The 18,447-nt window shown below is 42.2% G+C and overlaps 1 protein-coding gene across 1 annotated transcript; it reads right to left on the reverse strand.

The window, feature by feature from the left end:
• Window positions 1–12,951: 12,951 nt before the first annotated feature.
• Window positions 12,952–16,425, reverse strand: LOC125287637 (neurexophilin-1-like). Its single transcript, XM_048233574.1, has 2 exons — window positions 16,185–16,425; window positions 12,952–14,423 (listed from the first exon to the last, which is right to left on the reverse strand). Exons 1-2 carry the CDS (start codon window positions 16,236–16,238, stop codon window positions 13,692–13,694), a joined length of 786 nt encoding a protein of 261 aa, XP_048089531.1. The 5' UTR covers window positions 16,239–16,425; the 3' UTR covers window positions 12,952–13,691.
• Window positions 16,426–18,447: the final 2,022 nt, after the last annotated feature.

Below are 18,447 nucleotides of genomic sequence, written 5' to 3' on the forward strand. Positions count from 1 at the left end.
GTTGCAATATACAGGTAGTGGGCTCTCTGTTCATTTTAATGAGTAGGCCTAAGCCTAAAGTTACAGCATTTCTATCACAATTGACCAGACTTTGACCTTTGGTCTGCTTTTAACAAAATTCTGGCTATGATTGTTCCTTGTATTGCATCATGAGCCATCACTGTGCCTATTGCATTCTACTGTTGTTAGCCTTAAGCCTAGCTCAGTCATTATGTTGTACCACATCACCCTCCATTAGAAGTGCAATGAGCTGCATTGAGCATAATAAACTGCATTTAAAATTCATATTTCTAGATATTTTGGTGAAAGTAACTCAAAAGTAATACAATAGTAGTGTAATGCCTTACAATTCAGATACATATTATAATGTAACAAATTACTTTGAAATGACAGTAATGAGTAATACATAATACGATTTTGAAGTAACTTGCCCAACACTGATGACAACCATCACTTTCTATGTATGTCTGTGTTTGTGTGTGTGTGTGTGTGTGTGTGTGTGTGTGTGGAAGGAAATTGAGATTCTTCACTTAGTATTGGTATTGAAACACTAATGTTGGTATTGTGACAACAGGAGTTGGGGATGTGTCCCCACCAAAGCTGAGACCAAACCTACGCCCTTGCCAGTAAGAGTGTTAATCAGGTCTATCTTTGCATCTGGATGTGCCTCTGTTCACACAGCTTAAAAAGTGCTTTTACTTTTTACAAGGCAGCCATATATCAGTCTTCCTACATGATCAACCAGATCCAGTTCTGCTCAAAATGCAGATGCTGGAATTTGATTTCACTGTGGTTATGTCCACTCCCAGCTGTTTTTATACTGGCCACATCTGATGTGGGTTGCGGTTGCGTTTAGATGTGGGTTGCGGTGGTGGGTCAAAGGGCACTCACCCATTTAAAGACTCTGACTACGCCACCTTGGGAATTGCGCCCAAAGAAATATTTCGTAACAGTACCATCAACCCCAAAAAGGCCTAATTATTTATTGAGAAAATATAAACATTCAGTAGAAAGGAAGGACAGGAGTAATGCTCAGAGCTGGAGACGCAGGCCAGTCAGTCCAATATCAAACCACCACCACTCACAACATGTCTTCACTGCATACAATGCGAGCGAGTGTTAACGACAAAATCTGTTCGATTACTACGTTTTCGATTGAAATGTCTTAACTGAATGCATCGCGTCACAGTGCAGGGCAGCAAGATGTGGCACGACGTTTTGAGCAGAGAACACTCAGTGGACAGTTGGACACTCGCATGCAGTTTGGACATGCTGTTACACGTGCACTCAACATCCATACAGGTGTGCATGAACAAATCACTGTATGTAATGGGAGCAGCCTGCCTCTCCACTCCTGGGGACAGACAAGGGCGGGAATACACAGATATAGTAGTGGGGCATACCATAGACTGTATAAAATAGGGGCATACCATAGACTGTATAAAATAGGGTCATACAGATAAACAAAGACAAACAAACCACCTTAACTCCAGTGAGACACTTGTGTTGAAGTCCTTCCACTGGATATCAACAGCAATGAAATATATAAGGCCTCCTGCCAGTGGCTTAGCAAAATGCAAAAGAAAATTATGAGCAAACAAAGAAAATCAGTGGAGCAAGTTTTGTAAAACAGCCGTTATTAGCAGCTGCACAAGATGGCTTCATGCCAGTAATCAAACTAAACTAAAAAAAAGAAACATCAAAAGAACATACGAACCAAAACCCATTGATTACAGGAGAAGGTCAAACACATTGTTCACAAGCTGGAGCTCAATGATTTGCATTAAACCTCCTTTCACCACACATATTCAACTACATGTATATTTGCACGCACACAGATATCCAGGTACACAACAGCACCATGGACAGCAGCAAGGCTGACACGCAAACCTGGGGCACCTTGAACATGGCCAAAGGAAGTGTCGCTGGGAACAAGGAAAATAACTGAAACACAAAGAAAAACAGTAAAAGCAAAGCAAATCCATAACAACAGACCAGCAGTGTCCCAGAAGATTGGCCACCACACCATGCCCAAGTCGATTCTGCCTGTCCGATTGCAAGAAACGCAAGACCACACAAAGATCGTCTACTGCGTATCAAATCGCTGCAGGCAGTCCTTGACAGACATGCCAGGGATCAGTGACCCGAACATAGTTCAGCTGCAGGCTAGCTGGTGGAGCTGAGGCGACCACTGGCCAGACATCCACAGATCCACACTGAAGAGCGCACACACAGGAGCGGATGCATCCCATTTATAGGGACTTTCCAGCCTTAACAACCTTAACACAGGAATTAATTCCTCCTATACAGAGTTGACTAATTATTACTCACTTCTTTAACACAGAAATTAGTTCCTCCAGTACAGAGTTGACAAATTATTACTCACTTCTTTAACACAGGAATTAGTTCCTCCTATACAGAGTTGACTAATTATTACTCACTTCTTTAAACCACACAAAAGGTTCTATTTAAAACTGGTAATCGGTTATGTGTCCATCTCCTCTGAATTCCTTGATTTTTCAAGGTAAAAGATGATGAAAATGACCTTACAGATTTTCTGAGTTGCTTTGGCACATTTCTCAGATCAGAATGGTAATTCTCTGTATTTTTGCTCAAACTCCATATCATCATATCACTTATGCACATCATTGAACCAGTTTTTCCCCATTCTGAACAAATAGCAATGCTTTCATCCATGCAACTGATTTTGTACATTTTGTGAATGTTCGATGGCTAATGTTGTGTTGGTCAAAATGCACGAAACTGGTTCCCTGCTGAATAGTCCTACCCCATAAAAATAAAACAAATTGGCCTTATTTCATTGCTTTACATGCAAATGTGTTGCAAACTAGTTGTCATAACTAGTTGTCATAGTCTGTCTAGCATATATAACTATATGTGACCTGACAGACATGTCAGGATGTATAGAAAGAGGTACAGTGGTGCACAGCTCTGGCCAAGGGGTGTTTTACTGTATACTGGCCCTTTTTCTTTTGTCAATGCTGTACACGCCTTTTTTGTTTTTTATACTGTCACAATGTCTGTCAACAGAAAAACATTTTTGAAACATATCCACTGTCTTGCAATCAACCGCCAGTTGTAACTTTGTAGTTTTGAAATAGAAAATAGTGCTCCCTTGCACCTTGTTCATTATATTAGAAAATACTTACAGAATAAACTGTCACATTGACAACAACATAAAACAGTTTGACTATCTTGACATAAACAATGGCACCATGACTTGCCATTTTGATTGCACTGACCGTTTCAGTGGCATGAATATTTGATTTTGAGGCATAAACTAAGCATTTTGAGCAAGATACATGCTTTTGCAGGTTATCTAATATGCAGTGCACTAATTGTTTTAAGAAATGTACTAACTGTTGTGCAAATGTGCATTATGATTGGAGAAATGCACCAAAACAAAAAACTGTAATCCGTACCATGGTTCATACTATACATATGAGAAGTTGTAATAGGGATTCTGAAAGAACTTTCATTTGGTTGTAACTGAAGACATTTCATTTTATTGTAAGTTGTTCTATGTAGTGCTTCTGAGAGTACTTTCCTTTGGTTGTAAGTCAGATAGGTTTGAAGTAAAGTGCCTGAAAGAACTTTCATTTGGTTCTTTATTAGTAGCTCTTGTCATTAGTCACTGGTCCAGTACACCGTTGGTCATGAAAACCAGTAGGCCTAACAACTTATGATATCACTGATTCTGCCACGTCTTATTGCTATTTGTATGATAAAAATAAAATGTCTTTGTCATATCACCACTGACATGCAATTTACTGTAATCATTCGACATAAGCAACAGTAACAAATAATAACAGAAACTTTGCTAACTGCACATGCATTCATTCCATGTTAATCGGGTCTTTCCTGAAGCAGGGTTTGAAGTGTTGTCAGTGAGGGAAGGCGCTGTTAGTATTAGCTGCACATCTTTATGGCAGACTGAGGTCAGAATCGCACCCGGTGGATTTACATGCATTTGCATATCTAATCTGCTTCGCCCAGGAGGAATCCCTAGCAGAGCTAATTTTCACAGATCATTATAATAGTCTAATAAAATTTGATATTCCACAGTGATGAAAAGACACATGCCCCTGACACCACATCATGGCACTCGTTGAATTGTTAAGGATTAGGGATTAATAATAATTGCTTTTTTTTATAAATTGATAAGGCAAAACTCACTGAAGTGAACTGATTGCTACGCAAATCCTATAAAACTTAAAATTCACACTAACAATGTATTATTGCCTTCTATCATATTTGATATGTTAAAGATATGGGAGATATATAGACATGTCAGGTTCTCAGACATAAGCATGAGACAAATAATGATATATCCGGTAATAGATAAAAATGGAATGGAAAATAAATTCTGTGTTTTCTTGGTCAAATAAGAAATTATGTTAAATCAAAATAGAGCACATGGTATTTGGCATTTAGATATATTTAAATACTCAAACCTTCCAGCTTGCTATCACATATCATAAAGATATGGGGACGAGCCCCCTGCTCTACTCCCTCTTCACCCACGACTGCGCCCCTGTTAATGGCTCCAATGCCATAATCAAGTTCGCAGATGACACCACAGTGGTGGGCCTGATCAGAGAGGAGGATGAAACAGCATATAGAGAGGAGGTTCAGCACCTAGCTATGTGGTGCAAAAACAATAACCTGGCACTCAATACCCAGAAGACCAAGGTGATCATTGTGGATTTCAGGAGGGCCAAGAGCAGGGCACACATCCCCCCTCCACATCAGCGGTGCTGAGGTGGATCGTGTGTCTAGCTTTAAGTTCCTAGGGGTACACATCACTGAAAATCTTTCTTGGTCTCTCAACTCCTCCAGTCTGGTGAGGAAGGTGCATAAGCGCCTTCACTTTCTATGAACCCTGAAGAAAGCACACCTATGTCCTAGGATTCTAACAGATCATTGTACCATTGAGAGCATACTCACTAACTGCATCTCTGCTGCTGATTGCAAGGCACTACAAAGAGTAGTGAAATCTGCCCAAAGGACTATTGGCTCCCAACTCCCCTCCATCCACAACACATTTCATAAATACTGTACAAACAAAGCCAAATCCATTGTCAAGGATGCCACCCACCCAAACCATGGTCTTTTCAGTCTACTCCCGTCTGGAAGGCCATACAGGAGCCTGCGCTCCCGCACCAGCAGGCTCAGGCACAGCTTCTTTCCAGAGGCTGTAGAACTGCTGAACAAAACTTCACCTCCTGTCTAGCAGAGGTGGACAGAGTACACAGCTTCATTACTTGAGTAAAAGTACAGATACCCTTTGCTAAATGTTACTCAAGTACAAGTAAAAGTACAACAGTCAGATGTCTACTTAAGTAAAAGTACTTAAGTACTTGTTTTTAAAAGTACTTGAGTATCAAGAGTACAAGAGTAGCCTACATTTTCTAAATATTGCATTACTACTGCCACAGTGCTTACATTTATGTACAGAAACGTCCTACATGGAGTTATGAAAAATGTTAATGTTAATACCTTGGAGAATGTAAAATGAATTGGAAGTAAAATCAAGTCATTTTCATCTTTTTACCATGTTGTCAGGGATGGGCAGTATTTCTAATACATGTATTTCAAATACGTATTTCAAATACAAAATATTATTTTGTAATTGAACCACTTGAAGCAAAAACTATCATTAACTTGTTCAGAAAATTGAAAAAGTCTGGTGAGGTGGGGCCACAGGTTGGCACATTCCCGGGATCGTCCATGGTTTCGTCTCTTATCTAAATCTGACCATGTAGTTAACTTTGGTGGAAAGCTGAAGGTGATTGCTGATAGGCTGTCCCAATCAGTTGCGCCTGCGCAATCCAATCACAAATTAAGAGTTTCCGAGATTTTTCTTTTTTCCTTTTTTTTTAGAAGTAGTAACTGGTTCTCACGGTAATGGATAAAAATGTAGTGGAGTAAAGAGTACAATATTTGCCTCTCAAATGTACTTGAGTAAAGTCATGAGTACTCCCCAAATATGATACTCGAGTAAAGTACAGATCCCTCAAAATTGTACTCAAGTACTGTACTCAAGTAAATGTACTCCGTTACTGTCCGGCTCTGCTGTCTAGCATTTGCACTTTAGCTGTTACTAGTTTACCTGTTTACTTTTTTACTACTGCACTGTGAATCTAATCTAAAAAAATACTGTGTAGGCCTACAAGAACTAGTTTGATTTTGAGAAAGCAAAGCGTGTTTTGGAGAGGACAAAGTCAAGCTTGGTCTTGTGAGGGGGCAAATCAATGTCATGTGGGGTGTTGTGGTGTTATAAACGCGTAAAATCCGCCAGTGCTCTTTATACGCCTGTGAAACCATCGTCTCTCACACTGTCAATGTAGCAGCCCATTCTGAGTCTTGCACCATCACCTTTTTAAAGGCACCACACACTCGGCCACAGTCTGGTGCCTTTATGCCCCCCTCAAGGCAAACAGCGCCTGTGTCTGTTTCATGAGTGGTGACATTCTCTTAACATTCCTTTTTTCAGTTGATTCATCTGTATTACTAATCTGTCTATTATTAATTTGATCATCCTTGAAGATGTGTTTAAGGAAATGTATCACCTGTGTGTCTTTAGTGTTTGCCGTTCAATAACAGAAAAGCCTTGACTGTGAGACCTCATGGAGAGATGGAGAGAGGAAGAGAGGAAGAAGGGGAAGTGGGTTACATATGTAGGGGAGACCAGAAGTGTGTGTGTGTGTGTGTGTGTGTGTGTGTGTGTGTGTGTGTGTGTGTGTGTCTGTGTGTGTCTGTGTGTGTGTGTGTGTGTGTGTGTGTGTGTGTGTGTGTGTGTGTGTGTGTGTGTGTGTGTGTGTGTGTGTGTGTGTGTGTCTGTGTCTGTGTGTGTGTCTGTGTGTGTGTGTGTGTGTGTGTCTGTATGTGTGTGTGTGTGTGTGTCTGTGTGTGTCTGTGTGTGTGTGTGTGTGTGTGTGTGTGTGTGTGTGTGTGTGTGTGTGTGTGTGTGTGTGTGTGTCTGTGTGTGTCTGTGTCTGTGTGTGTGTGTGTGTGTGTGTGTGTGTGTGTGTGTGTGTGTGTCTGTGTGTGTGTGTGTGTGTGTGTGTGTGTGTGTGTGTGTGTGTCTGTGTGTCTGTGTGTGTGTGTGTGTGTCTGTGTGTGTGTGTGTGTGTGTTACAGTAGGTCGGGGGAAAGGACATAACACAGTGTTGAAACACAAGAGATATTGCAGAATGATATGTGGCCATGTCTAAACCATCCTTTCCAATCACGTCGGGGCAATTCGCCCAGAAATACTATAGATCAGCGTCACCTTCACAACACTAAAACATCCAACAGAGCACCTCACACCTTCAATATGGCAACCAACTGTCTGGACCAGAGGTATATTAGCCCTGCAGTATATTGGTGCATGACAGATATGCAGAGGTTTGGTAAATTAAAACACCTCTTTGCAATCCTCTCCTCTCATAACGTCATGGTTAGAGATACCTCAGATAGAGCCTTTTCTAAAGGGAAAAATGTGCTCTTTTCTTTGTCCCAGAGAAATAAATCAGCTCCTATTTGGAGAAAACTCAATTCTGATGTGTTTCACCTAAACCCCAAGTTCAGTTCTGTCTAGGAGAAATAAGCTGGACGGGTGTTGTCCCGAATCCCGATACAGCATGGATCCGTTACATTTTAGTGTGCAACTTACAGTAAAGCTTGGCAGGAGTAGAAAACACAACAGCATTTAGTGCGTCCGTTAACCAGTGTGGTTTAGTTATAGCTAAGCTGACAGGCCATCATGACACAGTTGAAAAAACGCTCCTGGATCTTATTCATTCTGAACCTGTTTCAACCACATGTAATAAAAGCTACATCTTCTCTTGTGAATGGCTGGCTGTGGATGCAGCAGATGGCCTTACTCTGGGGTGTCGGCTGATGCTGCGAGACTGACACCTCAGGTCTCCAAGCGCTCCATATAGAACACAAAGAACTGCCATGGACTCAGGCCCACAGGCGACCAGGATGTGGGCCGTATCTGGACAGGATGCGGTCATCAGTCAGCCTCCATCACTTCCTGGTGCAAAGCCAGCTGGGAGTTCACACACTGACATTTGCAGTATGTCATGTGTGTCTTTCACTGTTTATGAATAGATTCAGTTTAAAACAACCAGGCAAGAATGACACTGGGGAGGTTAACTGTTCAGTGTAATAAAACGCATGGTTGACGGCATTACAGCAGACATTTGATTCTGTAGGCCTATGGCAAGCTAGTTTAGATTAAGGTGCTTGCCACATTAGCTAGTTCATGGCTTAACTGCTTATGTGAAATCTTGGTGGTATGTCACCAGTAGATGTTGACAGTTATGGAGCTGTGTGTTTGGGCTTGAGGTTTGAGGTACAGCATTTCAGTGGCTGATTAGCAGCATTCACAGGCACAAGCTGTAAGGTGTTGTGTTAGCCAATTTCAATTGGTGTGAATCCCGACATGCATTTGCAAATTAATTTAATTGGATCCACTGTGCACTTTACCTTTATACTCCAGCAGGTTTTCTGCATGGTGTTGCTGATAGGCTAACATCTCTGACAAAACACACCAATAGAATGATAACAGGCTTCAGTCTGTTGCACACTCTATTTCAAGTAAACACGCCAGTCAATCTGAAACTGTAGGGCCAAAACTGTGCAACACATTTTGAGATCGAACATACCCCGTAATCGCTACTGTTACACAATAAAATTTGGGATATACATGTTGGGTCCCCGGAGGAACCACCTGCAGTCATAGGCTCTGCTGTTGAAGTCTACCCTGCAGGCTAATACTTCAGCAGCTAATTACTGGTGTTAGTGAGCGAGCGAGGGCTCCATAAGCCAGAGAACCAGGGAGCAGTTAATCACCCCATTCAGATAATTGCTGTTCTTTCAAGGCGCTGCTGCATGTGAAATAATTGTCTTGACAGAATCTCACACAGACTCATGTACTCACACAGATAAACACAGACACACACACGCACACACCTTTACATGGATACACAGAGTTACATTTATACACACACATTTTCTCAGACACATGTGAAAATGAACCAGTAAATATATACACATAAACACACACTAACTCTCACACATCACATGGACATGGATCTGTCTTCCTATCTCTCTCCCTCTCTCTCTCCCTCTCTCTCTCTCTCTCTCACACACACACACCATGATTCTGCCCCCCTCTCTGTATTCACACACACCTTGAGAAGTTTTGTGGAGTGTACATCACTGGTGCAGTGTGTGTGTGGTGTGTGGTGTCTAGCTTCGGTAGGCACATAATTGCTTGATTAATTATGGTAGAAAGCCATCGTCTAGGGGACATCGGAATAGCAAGGTTGCAATGTGTGTGTGTGTGTGTGTGTGTGTGTGTGTGTGTGTGTGTGTGTGTGTGTGTGCAAATATGTGTGTGTGTGTGTGTGTGTGTGTGTGTGTGTGTGTGTGTTTTGTGTGTGTGTGTGTATGCAAACATGTGTGTGTGTGTGTGTGGGGGTATATCTTCTATATATTTCTATATATACAAACACACAAACACACACACACACAAATAAACAAACACACAATTGTGTGTACAAACCAGTACTGGCTTTTTCTTTTTTTTCTTTAATGTTGTTTAGTAGAAAGAAAATACGCTTGAGAGGTCATTTCCTCAGAGTGTATTTTAATGTTGGTTAGCTCAAGCACAGTGATGGCTTTCTGTTAGCGGCTAGAACCATAAAGGATCTGAAAATTTCTCAATCAGCCTAAAATCTGCTTGGGGGTTCTGGTCCGCCTCCCGACCCAATGACACGTTCTCATTGGTTAATCTTGCCATTAATCACAATAATTCTGTTGCCACGGTGAAGGAACCTCAAATAACATGGTTCATTCACCACAAATCAAAGTATGGGGAGAAATGACACTTTTGGCTCACATATAACCCACCCAAGGACTCCGAAAGGGTACAGCACCTGGCTCCTGAACACATACATTTGTTGTTCTTACACAACAGCCTTCAGATAAGTCATATGCATCAGGAGAACTGTTATAGCTATGTAGACCCCCACTTTTACAGTACATACAAGCAAACATACATTATGGTCACACCTTTACCATTTTCTCTGAAGTGTGTCCTTTTTTGTGCAACTGTTTGCATGCCATTTCCATCGGTTCCGACGCACCAATAGCCTCCCAATCTTCTTTTGTAAGAACAAAAATGATGTGTGTGTATGTGTGTGTGTGTGTGTGTGTGTGTGTGTGTGTGTGTGTGTGTGTAACCATAGACCCCAACCTCTACCCAAATATTTCCCATTGCTACTGCCCTTATGTTGACCCACCTCCCCACGCACACACACTAAAAACACTCAGATATGTATACCCCCATATGTATACCCCCTGAGCTCCAAGAAAGACCAAAGACCCCCGACACCCCCACCACCACCTATACCCTTCTAGTTCCACCAGTCTGACTAGGCACGGTTCAGGGGCTCATCAGAATGCAAACCCACTCCCCCAAGCCCTCTCTCAGCCCCTCCAACCCCCCACATCATTGGTTAAGAGAGAGAGAGGCTGGAACGTGCCGGCTGTGGCCCTCCGCTGTGCGTGGATGCAGCAGCTGGGTGGTGGGCGAGAGAGGAGAGATCAGAGGAGCGGGGAGTTCCTTCTGGCCTCATAATCAGGCTTTAATGATTCGCTTCCTCGGGAGCACGAGCACTCATCAAATTTTCACTCACTCCTCGGTTGATCGAAAAAGAAATGGTTATTAAACTTACACCTGCAACAGAGTACAAGGAAGAAGAAAGTATTCTCTCACAGAAAGAGGGAGTGTGACAAGAGAGACAGACAGACACAGATAGATAGATAGATAGATAGATGGAAAGAAAGAAAGAAAGATCCCCATGTGTACACAAAGCAAGACGGACTGGCACAAAGCCTTACAAAGATACAAAGGGTAGATGATAGTAAAGCCGCAACAGCCTTTCAGATCAATGTTTATTATAGCGCATGGAATGAACTGCAGAGGAAAGGTGTGTGAAGGAGATGCTCTGGACCTGAATGATGACCTTGGAAACATCCTCTGGAGATGACAATGAGTTAACATCAAAATCCCAACCTGGGCAACGAGGGGGTATTTTAAATATGCGGTTTCCCATAGGAAAGCTATGGGATATCTCAAAACAGGTGTGATTTCATCTGAAATGATATCTCACCTGTTCCTCCTAAACTATGACATATACAGCAAGATAATAATATTGAGAGGAATAACAGTCTTTTGAGATTGCTGAAAAATAGCCCTCCTGTTGTGTCAGCCCAAGTCCAATTCAAGTTTAACTTAGAATCTCAAAATTCCCTGTTTTTATTCTCAGTCTATTCTTATCTCACCTTATTGCTTCCTTGGGAGAGACAGGTGAGATCTCAGTAAGATCAAATGTATTCCCCGTGAAACAAAGAAAATACATTTCCAAGACAAGATTTTTCCCTATTTGGCTCAGTGACTGACAATTCTGGGTAAATAAACCCAGAGGAAGCAGTAATGTCCCAAATAGAATAGATAGAGCCCTATGGCTTTATTCTTCCAGCAAAGTAAAGTCGCTTAGCAACATTTTGTTTCTTTTAGGTGGTGGAATTAACCTGCCCGTTGTCACTAAATCGCATACTTATTTCCCCCAGCCTCTCACTCAGTCCTACAGGAGTGTCACAGGGTTGGATGTGATCCTGGCAGATTGAGAGGGGTGTCCATAGATAATCTAATGGAATGCTCATAATGCCATTAAGAGCTAATAAGAACAAATGTAACCTTCGTTTTAAAGACCCTGTACACCCAAACGTTTTTGGAAACGCCTTATATAGGCTTGATGAAATGACATGTGAAATGACTTTTGCACAAGTGTGGTACTGATTTTTTTAGCTACATAATCATTTATTGTGCTACATTTGTTTGGGTGGTTCTAAAAAGGGGTGTTGATGCAATGAGTTCCCCACTTAGCATAACAACCCAGTCCCCCCTCGCCCCCAAATCCCAAAAAGTAGTCATCCTGCTATGGATTCCTAGCCTAAAAATGTAGACACACCCTAGTGGCAGCAAATGTAATTTGCAGCCAGGGTATTCTAGCAACTCTCCGTTGGCTTGCGAGCTGGAAAAACCAAACTTCGGTCAGGCCAATCACATTGTGTACAGAGTCGGTGGACAGGCTTAACATAATGATGGCAGAGTTGCGATGGTTCCGCGTGAATTCCCTGCTACTTGAAAACAAAGAGGATGGATGCTGCTGCTGGCGAAGAGCAGTCTTTGAATCGCGACTCGAGTTAAGCTTTTTTTTAAGTTGGCAAAAGTTTGATCAACTAGCCAACTAGCTCTGCTGGTGGGAAAACGCATGGGGCTCATGAGTTGTAGTGCTATCCTATTGCGTGCAGAGAGAATTTGAAAGACAACCGTTTATCAAGCCCCTCAGATTGAATACTGCCAATGGTGACTTCCCAGACCCTATCTTGATGTGGGTTTGGTTCGGCAGGCTAATGGATTCCTTCTGATATCAAAAACTAAAAAGCTGAAGTTTGCTAATTGGGATCAGCTGTGTAATGAATAGTTGAAATAAATAAGTGGTAGTCTCTTCTTGTCTCAGCTCAAGCCAAGTTCAGCTCAAGTTCTCAAAATACTGTTTTTTCCTTTTAATCTATTCTCGTCTTGAGCTCATTTCTAACAGCTTGTCCTAACTGCATGCCAGCAAGTGCGTTAGACTGTCGCGCAGCATTGAATGATCTCTGTCCACACTGAATCCGTTAAATATGCCACTATATTGTGTCAGCTCATTCAATATAGCAGAACGCTGGGGGCGACAGAAATAAAATAAAACAGGGTGTCCGACAAACTTTCTGCTCAAAATGTCACAGTTGAGAGGGGGAGCACCTTTACCCCATTTGGGTGCGGCTTCAGCTCAGTCATTGGACCTGCACATAGTATACAAGTATTTTCATGGTTTAATACTTTATTTAATATACTTTCATATATTTGTATTCATTCAGATTTGTCTGGATGGTGTGGTTCTGTGATCAAGTTTGTTTTGTGCTGTAACAAACTCAGAAAACATATTTATGTTTGGTTTACAGGGTCTTTAAACCAACTCATTTCGTCACAAAGGCCATCCATCAACCAATTTAAACTCCGCCTCTGCCTTTAAACTCCGCCTTCAGAGAGTGTTGAATTTGGTTGATAATGTTTGAATGCACGCCACAAACTAACAGTTCAAACCCACATTTAGACCAACCCCCTTCGTGCTTGGATGTGTTGAACTACAACAGGGGAGGGCCAAGCAACCGTGGGGTTGTAATTCTACGTGTGAATACAGCGTGCTTAGAGCATCTCAGTGTCCTGTTTGGCATGAAAACAGAAACAGTAACATCTACTGGGTCCTTGAGAAATAAAAATAAAATAAAAAATCACTCAAAGATTTATCAGAGACAAAATAGACCTTCTTGTATGCTTTTTGAAACATATTATACCCTTCAATGATAATATATTTGATTTACAGATATTAGAACAACATGTTATTTGTAGTCCAAGTATTAAATCATATGTTTGACACGGCTCAATCAGCAAGCCCCTGTGTGAAAATATACTGTATCTCTGACTGTGTGGACCTTTGACTTCATCTCATCATGACTATGTATTTCTTGTCTGTGTCCAGTGTTTGCCTTGGTTTCCACGGTTACCCCGAGGGCAGGTAGGGCAGGGCATTGTGGTAGTTGTAGTCCGGGCAGACCTTCTGGACGAGCCGGTAGTCGGTGCTGTAGAAGGAGATGTAGATGCAGATGACACGGAGCGGCCGCGAGCACAGCCAGGAGATGTGGCTCTGAGTCTGCTGCTGCAGGCACGTCTTGGACGGGTCGTAGTTGCACGGCAACGTGCGCTTGCTCCGCTCGGCCTTCTCGTAGTCCACGCGGCACGTGAACGTCTTGGAGTCCTTGGGGTAGACCACGCTCTGGCGCTCCAGGTCGAACTCCAGCGCCTTGCCTGGCGGGACCAGGCTCACGGAGACGTTGCCCTCGCCCGTGGAGTTGTGGCGGAAGTAGACGCTGAAGGTGCCGTTGTGGTGGTCCACCAGCTTGCCGGTCACCAGCAGGTTGAGGCGCACCGTTTTGATGTTGGAGTAGAAGTCGCCCCAGCCAAACATCTTCTGGAACTTTCCGCTCTTCAGGAAGGGGTGGCGTCTGGCAGGTGTTGCCAAGGGAGCATGGCTTGAGCTCAAATGCTTTGACAGCTGTGGATCCTGCTTGTGTGGGTCTTTGGAGGGGTCCAGGGACAAGAGGTGAGAAGGTTCAGTCTTTCCATGAAACCTCCATAGCTTAAGGGGAGAGGCTCTGTCTGCTTGCCCAAGACCAGGTGCCCTGAGCTGTGCACCAGACTCCTCACTGCTGGCCTCCCTGTGTCCAAGAACCATCTGTGGAAGGACAAGGAGGAATGAGGATCAACAAACTGTAAAGAACAGTGTAAAGGTGGTGTAAGAGAAGCATGAATGCAAAGTACTCAGAGAGAGAGATAATAAAGAGAGGGGAAGTGTACAGAACCCCGGAATCATTGCAAGATATTTTTATATCTTTATTAAATTGTGTGCACATTTGACAAAATTGTGAGCACAATTTACTAAATCGTGGGCACATTTTACTAAATAGTGCTCTCATTTTAATTTTTGTAAACTGAGCAAGCATTTTTTTTCACACAATCTGAGCACACACTTTTATTCACACAATTTAGTAAACTGTGTGCATAATATATTCAAATGTGAGCACGATTTACTAAATTGAGTGGCTTATATAATAAAATGAGACCACAATTTAGTCAAATTAGCGCACATTCTCTCGATATACAAAAATATCTTGCAATGAGAAGTGAGACAGTCAAAAAGTGAAATTGACACTGTGAAGATGTGATCTCTACATGGTATTATTATCTCTGAATGATTTGATATATTATAGCATAATTGAAGAGTGATCTCCCTGTGACTGGTGTGCCTGTTCCTTCCGATCATGCATAATAAATCATGATATGTAAAGGAATATTAACTGTCAGTAGATCATGAAAAACAAATGTTAAACCATAAATACCTTACTTAATATAGGGCTACACAGGTCATGACAATTGTGCAAATTATCGTTAAGTTTCCGTGAATAACTTCCTTCATGCCATTAATAGTACCGAGTAGCCTACATCATGCATTACAATTTTAAACAGAAAACCAATGGAGACACAAAGGGCTTGCGGAATTGATGACTTTCTTGCTGTCACTAAAGTGGTGACCAGGCGCTTCTGCATGCCATTGAGCTTCCGTTACATTACTTATGTGTGGGGGTCCAGAGCAGAAACCAATTACTCTCGTTAACAGGTGATAATGACTGATGGTTTTAATTTAATTCATGGCAGCTCAAACGGAACAAGGACTCCGTCTGATGGTCTCTAATAAGATCTGATGATTTTTGGCGGTCGTTTTTCTCACGGGGATAGCCTACACTAAAAGTCTGTCTTTGTTGCCGAGTCAAGGCTGTCACCCGTGGAGGTCTGGGAGATTTATGACTCTCTGAGTTCCCACACCGTATCACAAAATTCGCCCAGTAAGCTATGTAACGACCAGTAAAAGTTGCTACTTCTCACTTTCACCACTCTCTAATTACCTCTGACTGGGTCTCGACAAAAGGACATTATTTGATCAAGCTATACAATTAGAACTCTCTTTAATGATGGCACAATACTATACGCGTGTTGAATGGACTAGCCTACTTATGCGCAAAACCCTGGAGTGACATGCATTCACACAATTACACACAATTGCTATAAACACAATGTCCCATGAGACCTTTCAAAGGTCATCCGTCTGTAGACACTTGGACATTCACCATGGTGATCTCAGATTTCTTGCACTGTCCGTGTTTACAATGCAATATTAGAGGAAATTAAACTATGCAGATGAATGTTTAGCAGTTGAGCGTTCCGATTATGTAGCTAGGCTACGTAACATATTTAGACTACACTGCAGCCGACACACTTTTCAGTTCTTTTCGCACCATCGCATGTGTACAGCATTTTTGAAGTGTGAGTGTTTTAGTGGTCTGGATATCCCTGCACATATAGGCTACTCAGTTGAAACAAAGTCATTGAACAAAACAAAACAAAAACAAAAAAACAACAAGAGAAGCCGCTTCCTTACCAGACACACTTCCCCGTACAGAAACAACAGCCCAAGTGCATTACGGCAGCGCATCTCTTCCCCTCCAATGTGAATCTTTCTCCTGCAAGAAATATTTCGGTTTCAGGACGAACGAAATGCTTCTCCAAAATCCAATTTAATCTCTTGCATACTCAGTCCGGTTCAGAAAAATTATTAAGAAAAAAAAATCAAGAATTGTCTGCTACTAAACACCGAACGTTTATCATGTCCTTAACGGGACGGTCACGCTGCAGGGGTCTGGCTGGGTGATGGTGCTCGGACATTCCCCTCGAGGCTCACACCTGGGGGGCGGGGCGCGACTCCTCTTCAAGCGCGTGTTGACTACTCCGCGTATTTCTCAAGTCATGCGCTCCAACCTCTTTTGGTCCGCCCCCCACCCAATCCTATCCCGCTACATCGACCCCCACACACACACACACACACACACGCACACACACATACACCTCCACCTGACTCTCCATTGTTCGCTGTTACTGTAATTGAGACGTCCACTGTTCAAGATGTGGATGAATCACTGATTTTAACTGAAATTATTCATGCCGCGTTATTTTTCGATAGCCTAGAAGGCCTACTATAGAAAGTAGTATCATGTCATGCCCCCAAGGTGGCCTTGGCTTCGTTAATAACAAATTTAATTTTGGTATTGTACACTGACTAATTAAAGCATTGTGGCAAAGGGAATAGTGCAGTGTTTCTCAAACCTTTTTTCTGGGGACCCACTTTTTAAAAATGACAGACTATCGCGACCCAACTCGTGATTGTGGTAGTCAACAAACTAGATCAGTGGTTCTCAAACTTTTTCTTTCATTCCCTAGGTGCTTGTCTTTGCCTTGTAACTGGACATTTAACTCAAATGTATCTCTAAGATATATCAAATATATATATATAAGATAGGCCAGCTTCGTCAAGAAATGTTCATTAGTGAACGTGCTTGCAGATTCAAACATGCGCTCTTCCTCCAAGAAGAGGGGACTCGGAGCTCAAACACGCGCGACAGCACTTTACCTCGAGAAAGCCACCTTGCCTCACTGTGAAACAGTACAGCCTTTTGGTCAGCTACCATCTCTTCGCAAAGTGCGGAGAATAGACGCGCTTTTAAGGGCCGGGTTTTGATTAAATTCACCACTCTCACAACAACGTTCAAAATCTCATGTAGATCGGGACTATAAGCTGCCTTGACACGAGCGCTTTCCTGTGAATAACACAGTGCGTCCATTGCGCATCGGGTGCTACCTGGGCCCAGGCTACAGATAAAAAAATAATTTAAAAAACTCCTGTTTTTCACGTCAGTTCGCGCCCCACCTGGCATGTCTCCCCAGCGACCCACAGTTTGAGAAACGCTGGAATAGTGTAGGCCTATCCTTCTTTCAACACTGAAAAGCAGCGCCCTCCCGTGGTGGATTCTAGATGGTTTGGCACAGAATGCAATGAATTCATCCATTTATTATTGTATGATCAAACATAGTGAATATTTTCAAAGAACTAAAGTATATATAACCTAAGACAGGTCAATTTAGTGATAGGCCTGCCAGGTAAAGGAAAGACATTACACAAAATAATGACTAAAATTAAATGGTAATATATCACCAAATTACTGCAGTTCATGTCAGGGACATTAATTAGTCTAGCAGACATTTATACTCTTACTGCTGCACTACAGCACATTTGTATCAGTAGGCCTATGAGGCTATACTAGGCTATGTGACACCCTTTATCCGTCCCAGTCTCTCAGCTATTCACATGAAGATGTGGTCACACAATGAGACAAACATATGTTTCAGTTCTCACAGAATGCTATTCTTTATGACAACTCTATAGTCTCCTCCAGATTGAGTCACATGTATGGCACCTTGGAATGCAATGTAAGAAAAGTGAGAATCCTTCTTATTCCTGCAGGATGGTGAAAATACTACCAGCATGCAAAGCAAGGTAGCATTTTAGAAAATGTTTGAACTACGAGTTAAAACATTAATACATTTAGAAAGTAAAAGATTCTAGGCCTAAAGTGAAATTCAATGCACTTGGAGAATGACCAACAAAAAATAAAAAAGGGAAGGACAAAGTGCAGAGTTGTGTATAAATTGGGAGAGAGGGGGGGGGAGAGTGGGTCAAGTTAGTCCATACTTGGTGGGAATATCCATTACCAATCCCACAATCACAAGTACTATATTGCTATTATACAACAATTCTCCCATAAACTAAATAATCAGAGAACACCCCATTATTGTTTAAAAAATGTTTA

This window comes from Alosa alosa, chromosome 22 (assembly GCF_017589495.1).
Source record: "Alosa alosa isolate M-15738 ecotype Scorff River chromosome 22, AALO_Geno_1.1, whole genome shotgun sequence".
Lineage (NCBI taxonomy): Eukaryota > Metazoa > Chordata > Actinopteri > Clupeiformes > Clupeidae > Alosa > Alosa alosa.

Coding starts and splice junctions, on each gene's coding strand:
- LOC125287637 (XM_048233574.1), bottom strand. CDS start 16,238: ATGCGCTGCCGTAATGCACTTGGGCTGTTGTTTCTGTACGGGGAAGTG. Junction 14,424..16,184: donor TGTACGGGGAAGTGTGTCTG/GTAAGGAAGCGG, acceptor GTCCTTCCACAG/ATGGTTCTTGGACACAGGGA.